Consider the following 16,569-nt stretch of genomic DNA (forward strand, 5'->3'; position numbering starts at 1 on the left):
TTTTTTTTTTTTTTTTTTTTCCGAGCACTTTTTTTTTTTCCGAGCACAATATATGTCAGCAGTGGAATGAAATTCCTCCGTGACTTGTTTTATTCTTTTCCATTACTTTCACTTTAGCAACATATAAGAACATTATTTGGCAACATTGTATCCTAACTCTATAAACATGTTGTTAGACACATAGAATGTGTCTGTATTGAACTTACGTACTAAATACAATAAATACTTATACTAAAATACTAAAAGACTAAAAGTACTAATTCCCTAATAATACTAAATTGCTTTAACAACTTAAAACTGTCAGTGTGGCAACACTGCATAGGTGGCAACGCTACGCAATATACAGTTAGATTTGACTACATGTGCTCTGCATATACATTTTTTTCCCCGTCGCAACGTGGAAATCGAAAACTTTTTAACAGAGGTAAGTCGCATTTTTGCAAAAATTAATTTCTTAACATATAACTAATTATAAATATTTCTTTTTACAGATTTATGTCGAAATTGCTATCAGATTTGATAATTGCGCTCAGAGGTCGCGCTTTTCTATGCGCCAGGCGCCGCCAGCCATGTACAGGCCGCCACACAGGCGCCGACGCATTCATTTGCTGATGCGCAATAAGCCTCGCATGGGCATTTGACCGCATCCGACGACGCCTCCGCTGGCTTATTGGATTGTGCTGCCGCTTCTTATGGACACCACTATGCAGACAGGAGTCGCTGCATATAAAAGTGTCGTGCACATGGTGTGCATTTTGGATTCCATATGGGCCACGCTCAGTCGGCCAGTTTGGACTTCTTCGAGGCCGGAGCATGGCCATTGACCATTGCAGCTCCGTCTGCAGGGGCGCCCGCACGAGTTCCGCGTGTGCTGGGAGGCAGGTACGTGCTTTTTTCCTACATTGCGGAGTCCGTCTAAATTGCCTTTTTCGTTTTTCAGGTATGGCTGCTGTGAAAAACATCGGATATGGCCCAGCCACAGCCAGTGCCTCCTGGCCGATACGCTGCTGCTGCCACTGCCGCTTGTCAGGCAGCAGCTCATCTTGGAGCGGCCCTTGCAGTCGCCTCCGAATTGACGCCATTTGGTAAGTGCATCTACGTTTTGCAGGCAGCATTAAATTCTCAACCTTTCGCTTTACAGGCGTCGATTGTCGTTGCTGCAAATCATGCTCGGTCATCGATGGCGGCCGTGATGGCCCAGGCTGCCCCCGCACAGGCACCAGCTGCATTTCCAGCTTCTCAGGGGGGCCAGGCTCCATCAGCTGCTGCGTCGTTGGACATCTGTCAACCAGGCGCTCCACAATGAGCCCAGGCAAATCCAGTGGCAACTGCACGGAATTTGTATTGTTTTGCCGCCGCTCAGGAAGCGAATCAGGCTGCAGTTGCTGCTGCATCGTTGGATGGACATAGTTATGCCACCGCGGAGAAAGCGGGCCGGGCTCAGTCTCAGGCTGCAACGAGGGATGTAGATCGTTTTGCCGCCGCAGGGAGAGCGGGCCAGGCTGTACTATATAGACCAGCGAGGGATATAAGTTATTTTGCCGCCGCATGGAGAGCGGGCCAGGCTGTACTGAGTGTACCAACGAGGGATTCAATTCAGCCTTCTTCTGCAGGTAAGTTGACAAGAACAATTCAAATTCATCATTATCAAAATCACTATCATTATCATTGTTTACATTGTTAGTATTAGTAGCATTTGTATTGTTAGTGCTGCTGCCGCATAGCCGTTGGCCATGCTGCATTTGCAGCTCATTTGTATTCAGCTGCACTGACTCATTGTCTGCGAGCCGCTGCTGCATTTCAATATGAATATTATTTCCTGCAATAATGAGCGCTTCATCCATCTCCTGTCCCAGTGCCTGCTCCAACATATCAAGGCTGCGCTCTAGTTGCAATTCATCGGTATCTATAGCCGATTGTATTATGGCCCCTGGGGCCGGCTCTGCCGTCCGTATTAGTTCCTGATGCTGCCGCTGCAGGTGTTCGTGCTGCAGCTCAGGTAGAATTAGCCATTGTATCTGTGGTGGCTGGTTGTCGATTAGCAGCATTAAGTTTTCGCGAGTTATTGTGCCCGCTTTAAGTTTGCGACGAAGCATGTTTATTGTGCATTCATCAAAGCGTTTTGGTGGCCCCATAGCTCGCCTCTGTTCCCACTCGGCAAGCATAGCGGCCCTCCTTTCAGCCTCTTGCTCATCTTCTTCTAGCTGCAGCAGCGTTGGCAACCTCTCCTCAGCTACCTCTCTCTGCTGTGTTAACTGCTGCTGCCGTAGTGGCGCCATGCATCTATCCAATTGCTCCGTGTACCTGGGCCTTAGTAGCCGCACTGGTATAAATGGCTCTAGTATCAGTTTCCGAGCTTCAATGTTCGGATGACAGCTTAGTGACTTCGCAAATCTATCGCTAGCCAACTGATATACTTCATCTACGCTTTTTATCCCATACGTATCCCTCAACGTCTGATTCCTTGTATACCAACTGGCATTCATGCATGCCCGCAAGATTTTATTCTGCATTGTTTCTATCCTTTTTATTTGCGAATTTGATACCAGTGCTCCCCATACAGGAAGCGCATATTGCCATATAGGTGCGATCAGCTGCTTATATACCACAGCCTTGCAATTTCTAGCTAGCCTACTATTTTTTCCCAGCAACCAGTCCAGCTTTTTGTGTACTCCACGCAGCCTTATGCAAAGCTGAGTTATGTGTATATTCAGTGTCAGTTTTCTATCCAATACTAAGCCCAAGTATCGGTGCCGCCCGTTATTTTCGATCGTTTGTCCATTTATCATTGGACACAGCCTTACTAGTGTTGCATCCAGCCTCCGCGTGCTAAACATTACATGCGCTGTTTTGCTACTATTTATCTTTATGCACCATTTCTCTGCCCAACGCATCAAATGTATTAAGTATTTTTCATTTAGATTCACTGCCTCCAATATATTTTGGGATGCACACATAACTATTGTGTCATCAGCATATGTTGATAGCTGCATCTTATTGGGTTCGAACGATGCATATTCTTTCATTACAAGTCTAGGTAGTGGCATGTCTGAAGAAAATATTGTATATAGTATAGGCCCGAGCACACTGCCCTGGGGTACGCCTGCACACACTTTTCCAGGCCTTGACTTTATGCCGTCGTTGCATTTTACAATAAATATTCGCTCAGCCAAGTAGCTTTCCAGCACGTTGTACAGTGCAAGTGGTAGCAATTTTATTAATTTTACTAATAGCCCAGCGTGCCATACACGGTCAAACGCTTCGCTGATATCAATAAATACAGCCGAGCAATATTGTCGCTTCTCGTAAGCATTCAATATATATTGAGTCACACGGGCCAGCTGCTGCTCGGTACCATGGTCTTTTCTGAACCCAAATTGGTGGCTTGGTATAGCATTTGCAAACTCTTTGCATTCGAATAGCCTATTCAGCAGCAGTTTCTCAAACAATTTTGAGAAACCTGCTAGTAGACTAATTGGTCTATATGACGATATCTCTCCTGTACTTTTACCAGGCTTTAATATCATACTGATCTCTGCACATTTCCATTGCCTAGGAAAAAACCCATACCTCAATATACAATTGAATATAAGTACTAAGTATATAACCGCCTTCTCAGGCAACGATTTAATAACCCTATTGTCAATATTGTCCATGCCAGGAGACTTATTTAACTCTAGCATATCTATCTCTAGCATAGTCTCGCTAACACTTATCGGACGAAATGGCAGAACGGACATATTATCTGTATTCTCTTCGAATTGCTCCAGCTTTTTTCGCTTTAGCTCTAATAGCTCATCTGCAATCAGGTTACGCACAACCTGTGTATTTGTCAGATTTGGTGTGAAGCGTTTCTCCAAATGACATGCAAACGCTTCAGCCTTCTCCTCATTACTTCGTGTCCACGTTATATTGCCGTTTCTCCTACAACTACTGCCACTAGCTATCTCTAACTTTAGCGGCCAATTTGGTTGCGGCTGCCTTTTCAAATTATTTGTTAGCCTCCATAATTTTTGCATTTTATAGCGATCCTGAACATCAATCTGCTTCAATAACTCATTCATAGTATTCACTTTTGACAGACATAGCTCTTTCTTTAGCCGATTTTGTACTTGTCTATACATTTTTCTTGCATTCGGACAACGCAAAAGCATTAATTGCCTTTTATATACCTGCTTCATCTTTATCAGCCCTCGTAAGTGCCCATTAAGCCTATATTGTCCGCTATTCGTTCGTCGGTACAGTTTATCCTGCCCATGCCGTTGTTCTCGTATTGAGTCTGCTGCTGCCTCATATATATTCTTATTTAAGATGTCAACAGCGTCCTCTATATCGGCGCCTGATCTTATCTCAATGTTTAGCAATATGCGTCGATTTAAGTACTCTTGGAACTTTTTTATGTTCGCATTCACTGGCAGCAATATTTTACGATTTCCTTTCATCATATTAGCAACATTTAGCCCTTCTATGCCCATTTCAATATGAACAGGCAAGTGGTCCGAATCTAAGTCTGTCGTCGTATACGTTCTTAGTCGCGCATTTTGTAGTCCGCCATATACGGCAAAGTCAATTGCCGACGGCATTTTCCGCCTGTCATATGGATAGTGAGTGGCACCGCCGGTAGCTAGGATATTATAGCGCCTATTCTTGTGTACGCTATCCATTAGCGCCTTCCCGCGTTTGCATCCTCGTATATTGCCCCACCAGGTATGCTTAGCGTTCCAATCCCCACATAGCATAAAGCCAGATGAGCCATTGCATCCATCGTCTATGTGTTTGAATAGCCTGCTAAATTGCTCTGAAGACCATTTAGGCTGTGGTGGGCAGTATATAGCTGCAATTATTATTCTATTTTTATTCCTCTCGCTACTCATCAAGGCAATTGGAGCACACTGCATAAAATTTTCCGATATTGGCTGCAAAGCGATATGCTTAATATCATTTTTAACTAAGATTGCTACACCTCCACTTTTGTAGTTATCTGGATGGGTAGCAAAGTATGTGAGGTACCCATTAATCTTCAAAGCATTCGAGCTAATAATTGTATTTGCGCTAGTATTAATACGAGTCTCTATTATCATCATTATATCAATTTTGTGGCGTTGGATAAACAGTTCTAATTCTAGTAACTTATTCCCCACCCCTGCAGCATTCCAGTAGGCAATCCTAAAGGGGCTGCCTACCTGATTGCCGCTATATGCATCTAAGTTGCTATTAGTGGTAGAAGTTGTATTCAAATTATTAGGGCTACTATTCAGATTATTCATTATTATTCGTGTCATTGGCTTCATACATAGTGTGGCTGCCTGCCATTTGACAATCGCTATCAATAGGTCTATTTTCTACAATGGTACTATTCTGTATAGGCATGGGCATATGTAATGGTTGGGCATTTTTAAACGTATTGGCGACAAATTTAAATAATACATTTAGTAAATTATCAATCTTTTTACCCATCTCCTCGACGATATTGGCGTTCCGCTCCAACGCTCTCATAAGCGGACAATCAATCTGCGGAGTTTGGTGTTGCTGCTGTTGTTGTGATTGCTCGTTGTGTGTTGGCACCTGTACAATTCGCGTGGGCTGTTGTTGTTGTTGTTGGGTTTGTTGACTTGGGAAGCGCTGCTGTTGGTTTTGGATACGCTGCTGCTGGTTTTGGTTGCGCTGCTGCTGCTGAGGATGGCGCTGCTCTTGATGGCGCTGCTGGATTTGGCGATAGTGTTCCTGTTGCTGCCACGGATGTTGTTGTTGCTGCCGTTTTTGCTGCTGCTCCATACGAAGCTGCTCCTGTAGCTTTTCAAGATGCCTTGATGCAGGATTACGGATTTTAACACCACCAACACCACGGGCTACTTGGCTGTATGTCATACTTTTTGTGTTTGGATTTGTATTCGGGTTTGATCTCTGCTGAGACGCCTGCTGCCGTATTGGAGACTCCGGCTGACGTTGCTGCTGCTTTGGAGGCTTTTGTTGCACCGTACCGTTGACTTGCATATTGTTCGGCAGCCGTTGCTGTTGTACGTTTCGTTGTCGCTGTGTGTTATCATCGTTGCATTGCTGTTGTTGCTGATTTACTACTTGTTGCCGTTGTTGTTGTTGCTGTTGCTGCTGCTGCTGTACGAGCATATTGACTGTATTTCGTTGCTGCTGCTGTTGCTGCTTTTTTTGTTGCCGGCCACGAATACGATTTATGTTTATTAAACTTTGCGCATGTTTGAATACAGCGCATCCTTTGTAACTGGCAATGTGCCCCTCTCCACAGTTGGCGCATTTAGCAATTGTGTCCCTATCCTTGGCACACATTGTTGTTGGGTGCTCACCGGCACATTTAAGGCAGACAAATGGCCGACGGCAATAGTTTTTGCTGTGACCAAATGCCTGACACCTATGACACTGTACTGGGTCAGCACTTTTATGTTGTCTTTCCACAGCGACATGCTGATTACCTAATTCGTTTAATTTACATATTTTTGTATGACCACCATCCACTCTTGGCTCAATCTCTATTTCAAATATGTTCAATGGCTTGCCACTAAATCGATGCTTCATGACGTTAACGTATCTGACAACATAACCCAATTCTCCCAATTGGGTACGCAACCAGTCGCATGGAGTCGAACTGTGCAAATGTTTTAATATAACCCTGTAGCCACGCTCACTTCTCGGCTGGTGTGTGTGCATAGGTATATTTTCTGTATTTAATAAGCCCAATATGGCGTTATATGTGCTGACATCTTTACATTGTACTCTAATCCCGTCACCCTGGGTACATTTTGTTGTAAATTTATTGACGCCCTGTGCGTTATTTAATTTCTCCATTAGTGGCTGGATTTCTTTTACATTGGGCACAAAAAGTGTTGGAATTTTAATACTTTGACCTAACTGCGGTTGCGCTTCCTGAACTTCACTAGCTACCTGCTTGCCGCCTATTTGCTGCTCTGTTGCTTCATCATCCGAAATAATTACCTCCGAATATCCATCACTACTGGTGTTGGCATCAATGTCCATGTTCATGTTGCCTTCCTCCCCACCGGGCATGGCATTTTTGGCTAAATTATTTTTTGGTCTTGCAATATTGTATAATCTAACAATAGGCTGCAAGTTAGATTGCATTGCATTTTGCAAATTATTAGGGCCAAGAGAGCTAGCAGCGCGCATTACTTTACGCTGCTGCTTCATTGGCATAGTCACTCTACGCTTAGCGCCATTTATTTTTGCCGCCATTGTCACCTTAGCAGCATCACGCAAGCGACCACTTGTTGTTCCTGTTGCACATTCACTTAGCGTTGGCGCCAATTTTTGCGCGTCACCTTCTAGGTTAGCTATGACATTTGCGCTAGTGGTTGTTCTTGTACTTGTTGTAGTTGCTGCCCCTGTTGACTCAGGCAGAAATGGCGGATCATTTAGCGGCACTTCTGCCGCGAGAATTGGCGTCTGTTGCTGTTGTTGCACTTGCTGGCAAGTAGATCCTGTAGTTGTTGTTGCTGCTCCCACCGCTCTTCTCTCAATTCCAACTATAGCATTTGTCCAGTTAGTGTCCTCATCGCTATCACAGAACATATGAGAAAGCGCCGTCTCAGAGAATGCTGAGGTAGCACTTTCGCAAGTTAAGATAGTCTCATCAGAAATATCACCCTGTATTTCACTTCTCTCTGTTGTGCGCTTCACATTTTCACCTGCACTTGTATTAGTGACGCCAGCGGCTGCCATATTTGCCGGCACATAACCAAGACGTTTGGCCTCATTATGCACACGATTTATATCCTCAGATTGCACCTGCACAATCCCAGGATCTCTATTTAGCCACTCCTCAGAGGGCTTTCCACTTTTATTTGCATTGTGTTCCATATTTACTAGTTGATTCGATAGCGCATTTCCATTTTATATGCGCACAATATATATTTTATATGCCGAGTATGTGTGTTTGTGTGCCACATAAATTGCACTTGCACTGTACGAGCGCAATGTCTTTATTTGATTTTAATTTCTTTTTGGTTTGGTTTTGGTTTAATTGACTTTTTATTTATTTATTTTATTTTATTTTATTTATTTTTTTTTTTTTTTTTGTTTTAAATAGATGAGTGCGTCCGAGCGCAATCAAGCCTTTCGGTTTTTTAAGTTGAGTTTTTTTTTTTTTAATTTAAGTTTTAAGTTAATTTTTTTTTAGTTAGTTTTTTATTTTTTAGTTGAGTGCATCCGAGCACAATATATGTCAGCAGTGGAATGAAATTCCTCCGTGACTTGTTTTATTCTTTTCCATTACTTTCACTTTAGCAACATATAAGAACATTATTTGGCAACATTGTATCCTAACTCTATAAACATGTTGTTAGACACATAGAATGTGTCTGTATTGAACTTACGTACTAAATACAATAAATACTTATACTAAAATACTAAAAGACTAAAAGTACTAATTCCCTAATAATACTAAATTGCTTTAACAACTTAAAACTGTCAGTGTGGCAACACTGCATAGGTGGCAACGCTACGCAATATACAGTTAGATTTGACTACATGTGCTCTGCATATACATTTTTTTTTTTTTTCCCGTCGCAACGTGGAAATCGAAAACTTTTTAACAGAGGTAAGTCGCATTTTTGCAAAAATTAATTTCTTAACATATAACTAATTATAAATATTTCTTTTTACAGATTTATGTCGAAATTGCTATCAGATTTGATAATTGCGCTCAGAGGTCGCGCTTTTCTATGCGCCAGGCGCCGCCAGCCATGTACAGGCCGCCACACAGGCGCCGACGCATTCATTTGCTGATGCGCAATAAGCCTCGCATGGGCATTTGACCGCATCCGACGACGCCTCCGCTGGCTTATTGGATTGTGCTGCCGCTTCTTATGGACACCACTATGCAGACAGGAGTCGCTGCATATAAAAGTGTCGTGCGCATGGTGTGCATTTTGGATTCCATATGGGCCACGCTCAGTCGGCCAGTTTGGACTTCTTCGAGGCCGGAGCATGGCCATTGACCATTGCAGCTCCGTCTGCAGGGGCGCCCGCACGAGTTCCGCGTGTGCTGGGAGGCAGGTACGTGCTTTTTTCCTACATTGCGGAGTCCGTCTAAATTGCCTTTTTCGTTTTTCAGGTATGGCTGCTGTGAAAAACATCGGATATGGCCCAGCCACAGCCAGTGCCTCCTGGCCGATACGCTGCTGCTGCCACTGCCGCTTGTCAGGCAGCAGCTCATCTTGGAGCGGCCCTTGCAGTCGCCTCCGAATTGACGCCATTTGGTAAGTGCATCTACGTTTTGCAGGCAGCATTAAATTCTCAACCTTTCGCTTTACAGGCGTCGATTGTCGTTGCTGCAAATCATGCTCGGTCATCGATGGCGGCCGTGATGGCCCAGGCTGCCCCCGCACAGGCACCAGCTGCATTTCCAGCTTCTCAGGGGGGCCAGGCTCCATCAGCTGCTGCGTCGTTGGACATCTGTCAACCAGGCGCTCCACAATGAGCCCAGGCATATCCAGTGGCAACTGCTCGGAATTTGTATTGTTTTGCCGCCGCTCAGGAAGCGAATCAGGCTGCAGTTGCTGCTGCATCGTTGGATGGACATAGTTATGCCACCGCGGAGAAAGCGGGCCGGGCTCAGTCTCAGGCTGCAACGAGGGATGTAGATCGTTTTGCCGCCGCAGGGAGAGCGGGCCAGGCTGTACTATATAGACCAGCGAGGGATATAAGTTATTTTGCCGCCGCATGGAGAGCGGGCCAGGCTGTACTGAGTGTACCAACGAGGGATTCAATTCAGCCTTCTTCTGCAGGTAAGTTGACAAGAACAATTCAAATTCATCATTATCAAAATCACTATCATTATCATTGTTTACATTGTTAGTATTAGTAGCATTTGTATTGTTAGTGCTGCTGCCGCATAGCCGTTGGCCATGCTGCATTTGCAGCTCATTTGTATTCAGCTGCACTGACTCATTGTCTGCGAGCCGCTGCTGCATTTCAATTTGAATATTATTTCCTGCAATAATGAGCGCTTCATCCATCTCCTGTCCCAGTGCCTGCTCCAACATATCAAGGCTGCGCTCTAGTTGCAATTCATCGGTATCTATAGCCGATTGTATTATGGCCCCTGGGGCCGGCTCTGCCGTCCGTATTAGTTCCTGATGCTGCCGCTGCAGGTGTTCGTGCTGCAGCTCAGGTAGAATTAGCCATTGTATCTGTGGTGGCTGGTTGTCGATTAGCAGCATTAAGTTTTCGCGAGTTATTGTGCCCGCTTTAAGTTTGCGACGAAGCATGTTTATTGTGCATTCATCAAAGCGTTTTGGTGGCCCCATAGCTCGCCTCTGTTCCCACTCGGCAAGCATAGCGGCCCTCCTTTCAGCCTCTTGCTCATCTTCTTCTAGCTGCAGCAGCGTTGGCAACCTCTCCTCAGCTACCTCTCTCTGCTGTGTTAACTGCTGCTGCCGTAGTGGCGCCATGCATCTATCCAATTGCTCCGTGTACCTGGGCCTTAGTAGCCGCACTGGTATAAATGGCTCTAGTATCAGTTTCCGAGCTTCAATGTTCGGATGACAGCTTAGTGACTTCGCAAATCTATCGCTAGCCAACTGATATACTTCATCTACGCTTTTTATCCCATACGTATCCCTCAACGTCTGATTCCTTGTATACCAACTGGCATTCATGCATGCCCGCAAGATTTTATTCTGCATTGTTTCTATCCTTTTTATTTGCGAATTTGATACCAGTGCTCCCCATACAGGAAGCGCATATTGCCATATAGGTGCGATCAGCTGCTTATATACCACAGCCTTGCAATTTCTAGCTAGCCTACTATTTTTTCCCAGCAACCAGTCCAGCTTTTTGTGTACTCCACGCAGCCTTATGCAAAGCTGAGTTATGTGTATATTCAGTGTCAGTTTTCTATCCAATACTAAGCCCAAGTATCGGTGCCGCCCGTTATTTTCGATCGTTTGTCCATTTATCATTGGACACAGCCTTACTAGTGTTGCATCCAGCCTCCGCGTGCTAAACATTACATGCGCTGTTTTGCTACTATTTATCTTTATGCACCATTTCTCTGCCCAACGCATCAAATGTATTAAGTATTTTTCATTTAGATTCACTGCCTCCAATATATTTTGGGATGCACACATAACTATTGTGTCATCAGCATATGTTGACAGCTGCATCTTATTGGGTTCGAACGATGCATATTCTTTCATTACAAGTCTAGGTAGTGGCATGTCTGAAGAAAATATTGTATATAGTATAGGCCCGAGCACACTGCCCTGGGGTACGCCTGCACACACTTTTCCAGGCCTTGACTTTATGCCGTCGTTGCATTTTACAATAAATATTCGCTCAGCCAAGTAGCTTTCCAGCACGTTGTACAGTGCAAGTGGTAGCAATTTTATTAATTTTACTAATAGCCCAGCGTGCCATACACGGTCAAACGCTTCGCTGATATCAATAAATACAGCCGAGCAATATTGTCGCTTCTCGTAAGCATTCAATATATATTGAGTCACACGGGCCAGCTGCTGCTCGGTACCATGGTCTTTTCTGAACCCAAATTGGTGGCTTGGTATAGCATTTGCAAACTCTTTGCATTCGAATAGCCTATTCAGCAGCAGTTTCTCAAACAATTTTGAGAAACCTGCTAGTAGACTAATTGGTCTATATGACGATATCTCTCCTGTACTTTTACCAGGCTTTAATATCATACTGATCTCTGCACATTTCCATTGCCTAGGAAAAAACCCATACCTCAATATACAATTGAATATAAGTACTAAGTATATAACCGCCTTCTCAGGCAACGATTTAATAACCCTATTGTCAATATTGTCCATGCCAGGAGACTTATTTAACTCTAGCATATCTATCTCTAGCATAGTCTCGCTAACACTTATCGGACGAAATGGCAGAACGGACATATTATCTGTATTCTCTTCGAATTGCTCCAGCTTTTTTCGCTTTAGCTCTAATAGCTCATCTGCAATCAGGTTACGCACAACCTGTGTATTTGTCAGATTTGGTGTGAAGCGTTTCTCCAAATGACATGCAAACGCTTCAGCCTTCTCCTCATTACTTCGTGTCCACGTTATATTGCCGTTTCTCCTACAACTACTGCCACTAGCTATCTCTAACTTTAGCGGCCAATTTGGTTGCGGCTGCCTTTTCAAATTATTTGTTAGCCTCCATAATTTTTGCATTTTATAGCGATCCTGAACATCAATCTGCTTCAATAACTCATTCATAGTATTCACTTTTGACAGACATAGCTCTTTCTTTAGCCGATTTTGTACTTGTCTATACATTTTTCTTGCATTCGGACAACGCAAAAGCATTAATTGCCTTTTATATACCTGCTTCATCTTTATCAGCCCTCGTAAGTGCCCATTAAGCCTATATTGTCCGCTATTCGTTCGTCGGTACAGTTTATCCTGCCCATGCCGTTGTTCTCGTATTGAGTCTGCTGCTGCCTCATATATATTCTTATTTAAGATGTCAACAGCGTCCTCTATATCGGCGCCTGATCTTATCTCAATGTTTAGCAATATGCGTCGATTTAAGTACTCTTGGAACTTTTTTATGTTCGCATTCACTGGCAGCAATATTTTACGATTTCCTTTCATCATATTAGCAACATTTAGCCCTTCTATGCCCATTTCAATATGAACAGGCAAGTGGTCCGAATCTAAGTCTGTCGTCGTATACGTTCTTAGTCGCGCATTTTGTAGTCCGCCATATACGGCAAAGTCAATTGCCGACGGCATTTTCCGCCTGTCATATGGATAGTGAGTGGCACCGCCGGTAGCTAGGATATTATAGCGCCTATTCTTGTGTACGCTATCCATTAGCGCCTTCCCGCGTTTGCATCCTCGTATATTGCCCCACCAGGTATGCTTAGCGTTCCAATCCCCACATAGCATAAAGCCAGATGAGCCATTGCATCCATCGTCTATGTGTTTGAATAGCCTGCTAAATTGCTCTGAAGACCATTTAGGCTGTGGTGGGCAGTATATAGCTGCAATTATTATTCTATTTTTATTCCTCTCGCTACTCATCAAGGCAATTGGAGCACACTGCATAAAATTTTCCGATATTGGCTGCAAAGCGATATGCTTAATATCATTTTTAACTAAGATTGCTACACCTCCACTTTTGTAGTTATCTGGATGGGTAGCAAAGTATGTGAGGTACCCATTAATCTTCAAAGCATTCGAGCTAATAATTGTATTTGCGCTAGTATTAATACGAGTCTCTATTATCATCATTATATCAATTTTGTGGCGTTGGATAAACAGTTCTAATTCTAGTAACTTATTCCCCACCCCTGCAGCATTCCAGTAGGCAATCCTAAAGGGGCTGCCTACCTGATTGCCGCTATATGCATCTAAGTTGCTATTAGTGGTAGAAGTTGTATTCAAATTATTAGGGCTACTATTCAGATTATTCATTATTATTCGTGTCATTGGCTTCATACATAGTGTGGCTGCCTGCCATTTGACAATCGCTATCAATAGGTCTATTTTCTACAATGGTACTATTCTGTATAGGCATGGGCATATGTAATGGTTGGGCATTTTTAAACGTATTGGCGACAAATTTAAATAATACATTTAGTAAATTATCAATCTTTTTACCCATCTCCTCGACGATATTGGCGTTCCGCTCCAACGCTCTCATAAGCGGACAATCAATCTGCGGAGTTTGGTGTTGCTGCTGTTGTTGTGATTGCTCGTTGTGTGTTGGCACCTGTACAATTCGCGTGGGCTGTTGTTGTTGTTGTTGGGTTTGTTGACTTGGGAAGCGCTGCTGTTGGTTTTGGATACGCTGCTGCTGGTTTTGGTTGCGCTGCTGCTGCTGAGGATGGCGCTGCTCTTGATGGCGCTGCTGGATTTGGCGATAGTGTTCCTGTTGCTGCCACGGATGTTGTTGTTGCTGCCGTTTTTGCTGCTGCTCCATACGAAGCTGCTCCTGTAGCTTTTCAAGATGCCTTGATGCAGGATTACGGATTTTAACACCACCAACACCACGGGCTACTTGGCTGTATGTCATACTTTTTGTGTTTGGATTTGTATTCGGGTTTGATCTCTGCTGAGACGCCTGCTGCCGTATTGGAGACTCCGGCTGACGTTGCTGCTGCTTTGGAGGCTTTTGTTGCACCGTACCGTTGACTTGCATATTGTTCGGCAGCCGTTGCTGTTGTACGTTTCGTTGTCGCTGTGTGTTATCATCGTTGCATTGCTGTTGTTGCTGATTTACTACTTGTTGCCGTTGTTGTTGTTGCTGTTGCTGCTGCTGCTGTACGAGCATATTGACTGTATTTCGTTGCTGCTGCTGTTGCTGCTTTTTTTGTTGCCGGCCACGAATACGATTTATGTTTATTAAACTTTGCGCATGTTTGAATACAGCGCATCCTTTGTAACTGGCAATGTGCCCCTCTCCACAGTTGGCGCATTTAGCAATTGTGTCCCTATCCTTGGCACACATTGTTGTTGGGTGCTCACCGGCACATTTAAGGCAGACAAATGGCCGACGGCAATAGTTTTTGCTGTGACCAAATGCCTGACACCTATGACACTGTACTGGGTCAGCACTTTTATGTTGTCTTTCCACAGCGACATGCTGATTACCTAATTCGTTTAATTTACATATTTTTGTATGACCACCATCCACTCTTGGCTCAATCTCTATTTCAAATATGTTCAATGGCTTGCCACTAAATCGATGCTTCATGACGTTAACGTATCTGACAACATAACCCAATTCTCCCAATTGGGTACGCAACCAGTCGCATGGAGTCGAACTGTGCAAATGTTTTAATATAACCCTGTAGCCACGCTCACTTCTCGGCTGGTGTGTGTGCATAGGTATATTTTCTGTATTTAATAAGCCCAATATGGCGTTATATGTGCTGACATCTTTACATTGTACTCTAATCCCGTCACCCTGGGTACATTTTGTTGTAAATTTATTGACGCCCTGTGCGTTATTTAATTTCTCCATTAGTGGCTGGATTTCTTTTACATTGGGCACAAAAAGTGTTGGAATTTTAATACTTTGACCTAACTGCGGTTGCGCTTCCTGAACTTCACTAGCTACCTGCTTGCCGCCTATTTGCTGCTCTGTTGCTTCATCATCCGAAATAATTACCTCCGAATATCCATCACTACTGGTGTTGGCATCAATGTCCATGTTCATGTTGCCTTCCTCCCCACCGGGCATGGCATTTTTGGCTAAATTATTTTTTGGTCTTGCAATATTGTATAATCTAACAATAGGCTGCAAGTTAGATTGCATTGCATTTTGCAAATTATTAGGGCCAAGAGAGCTAGCAGCGCGCATTACTTTACGCTGCTGCTTCATTGGCATAGTCACTCTACGCTTAGCGCCATTTATTTTTGCCGCCATTGTCACCTTAGCAGCATCACGCAAGCGACCACTTGTTGTTCCTGTTGCACATTCACTTAGCGTTGGCGCCAATTTTTGCGCGTCACCTTCTAGGTTAGCTATGACATTTGCGCTAGTGGTTGTTCTTGTACTTGTTGTAGTTGCTGCCCCTGTTGACTCAGGCAGAAATGGCGGATCATTTAGCGGCACTTCTGCCGCGAGAATTGGCGTCTGTTGCTGTTGTTGCACTTGCTGGCAAGTAGATCCTGTAGTTGTTGTTGCTGCTCCCACCGCTCTTCTCTCAATTCCAACTATAGCATTTGTCCAGTTAGTGTCCTCATCGCTATCACAGAACATATGAGAAAGCGCCGTCTCAGAGAATGCTGAGGTAGCACTTTCGCAAGTTAAGATAGTCTCATCAGAAATATCACCCTGTATTTCACTTCTCTCTGTTGTGCGCTTCACATTTTCACCTGCACTTGTATTAGTGACGCCAGCGGCTGCCATATTTGCCGGCACATAACCAAGACGTTTGGCCTCATTATGCACACGATTTATATCCTCAGATTGCACCTGCACAATCCCAGGATCTCTATTTAGCCACTCCTCAGAGGGCTTTCCACTTTTATTTGCATTGTGTTCCATATTTACTAGTTGATTCGATAGCGCATTTCCATTTTATATGCGCACAATATATATTTTATATGCCGAGTATGTGTGTTTGTGTGCCACATAAATTGCACTTGCACTGTACGAGCGCAATGTCTTTATTTGATTTTAATTTCTTTTTGGTTTGGTTTTGGTTTAATTGACTTTTTATTTATTTATTTTATTTTATTTTATTTATTTTTTTTTTTTTTTTTGTTTTAAATAGATGAGTGCGTCCGAGCGCAATCAAGCCTTTCGGTTTTTTAAGTTGAGTTTTTTTTTTTTTAATTTAAGTTTTAAGTTAATTTTTTTTTAGTTAGTTTTTTATTTTTTAGTTGAGTGCATCCGAGCACAATATATGTCAGCAGTGGAATGAAATTCCTCCGTGACTTGTTTTATTCTTTTCCATTACTTTCACTTTAGCAACATATAAGAACATTATTTGGCAACATTGTATCCTAACTCTATAAACATGTTGTTAGACACATAGAATGTGTCTGTATTGAACTTACGTACTAAATACAATAAATACTTATACTAAAATACTAAAAGACT

The 16,569-nt window shown here is 43.4% G+C and overlaps 4 protein-coding genes across 8 annotated transcripts; 2 read left to right on the forward strand and 2 right to left on the reverse strand.

The window, feature by feature from the left end:
- Positions 1-37: 37 nt before the first annotated feature.
- On the forward strand, positions 38-8,146 carry LOC138911727 (uncharacterized). Of its 3 annotated transcripts, XR_011417385.1 has the most exons (5): positions 39-424; positions 492-882; positions 941-1,085; positions 1,142-1,613; positions 8,078-8,145. XR_011417385.1 is itself a non-coding variant. In XM_070211113.1 (3 exons), the coding sequence occupies exons 2-3, from the start codon at positions 767-769 to the stop codon at positions 1,074-1,076; spliced, it is 252 nt and encodes an 83-aa protein (XP_070067214.1). In that variant the 5' UTR covers positions 39-424; positions 492-766; the 3' UTR covers positions 1,077-1,104. The 3 variants fall into 3 exon arrangements, 1 of the variants encoding a protein (XP_070067214.1); XR_011417384.1 differs by having other exon boundaries at positions 38-424; positions 492-1,085; positions 8,078-8,146; XM_070211113.1 differs by lacking the exons at positions 1,142-1,613; positions 8,078-8,145 and having other exon boundaries at positions 941-1,104.
- Positions 5,260-6,126, reverse strand: LOC138911722 (nuclear transcription factor Y subunit beta-like). Its single transcript, XM_070211105.1, has one exon. It carries the CDS (start codon positions 6,124-6,126, stop codon positions 5,260-5,262), a length of 867 nt encoding a protein of 288 aa, XP_070067206.1.
- Positions 8,147-8,201: 55 nt separating the features above from the next.
- On the forward strand, positions 8,202-16,310 carry LOC138911728 (uncharacterized). Of its 3 annotated transcripts, XR_011417387.1 has the most exons (5): positions 8,202-8,587; positions 8,655-9,045; positions 9,104-9,248; positions 9,305-9,776; positions 16,241-16,310. XR_011417387.1 is itself a non-coding variant. In XM_070211114.1 (3 exons), exons 2-3 carry the CDS (start codon positions 8,930-8,932, stop codon positions 9,237-9,239), a joined length of 252 nt encoding a protein of 83 aa, XP_070067215.1. In that variant the 5' UTR covers positions 8,202-8,587; positions 8,655-8,929; the 3' UTR covers positions 9,240-9,273. The 3 variants fall into 3 exon arrangements, 1 of the variants encoding a protein (XP_070067215.1); XR_011417386.1 differs by having other exon boundaries at positions 8,655-9,248; XM_070211114.1 differs by lacking the exons at positions 9,305-9,776; positions 16,241-16,310 and having other exon boundaries at positions 9,104-9,273.
- LOC138911723 (nuclear transcription factor Y subunit beta-like) lies at positions 13,423-14,289 on the reverse strand. Its single transcript, XM_070211106.1, has one exon. It carries the CDS (start codon positions 14,287-14,289, stop codon positions 13,423-13,425), a length of 867 nt encoding a protein of 288 aa, XP_070067207.1.
- Positions 16,311-16,569: the final 259 nt, after the last annotated feature.

This window comes from Drosophila virilis, unplaced genomic scaffold (genome assembly GCF_030788295.1).
Source record: "Drosophila virilis strain 15010-1051.87 unplaced genomic scaffold, Dvir_AGI_RSII-ME tig00002291, whole genome shotgun sequence".
NCBI lineage: Eukaryota > Metazoa > Arthropoda > Insecta > Diptera > Drosophilidae > Drosophila > Drosophila virilis.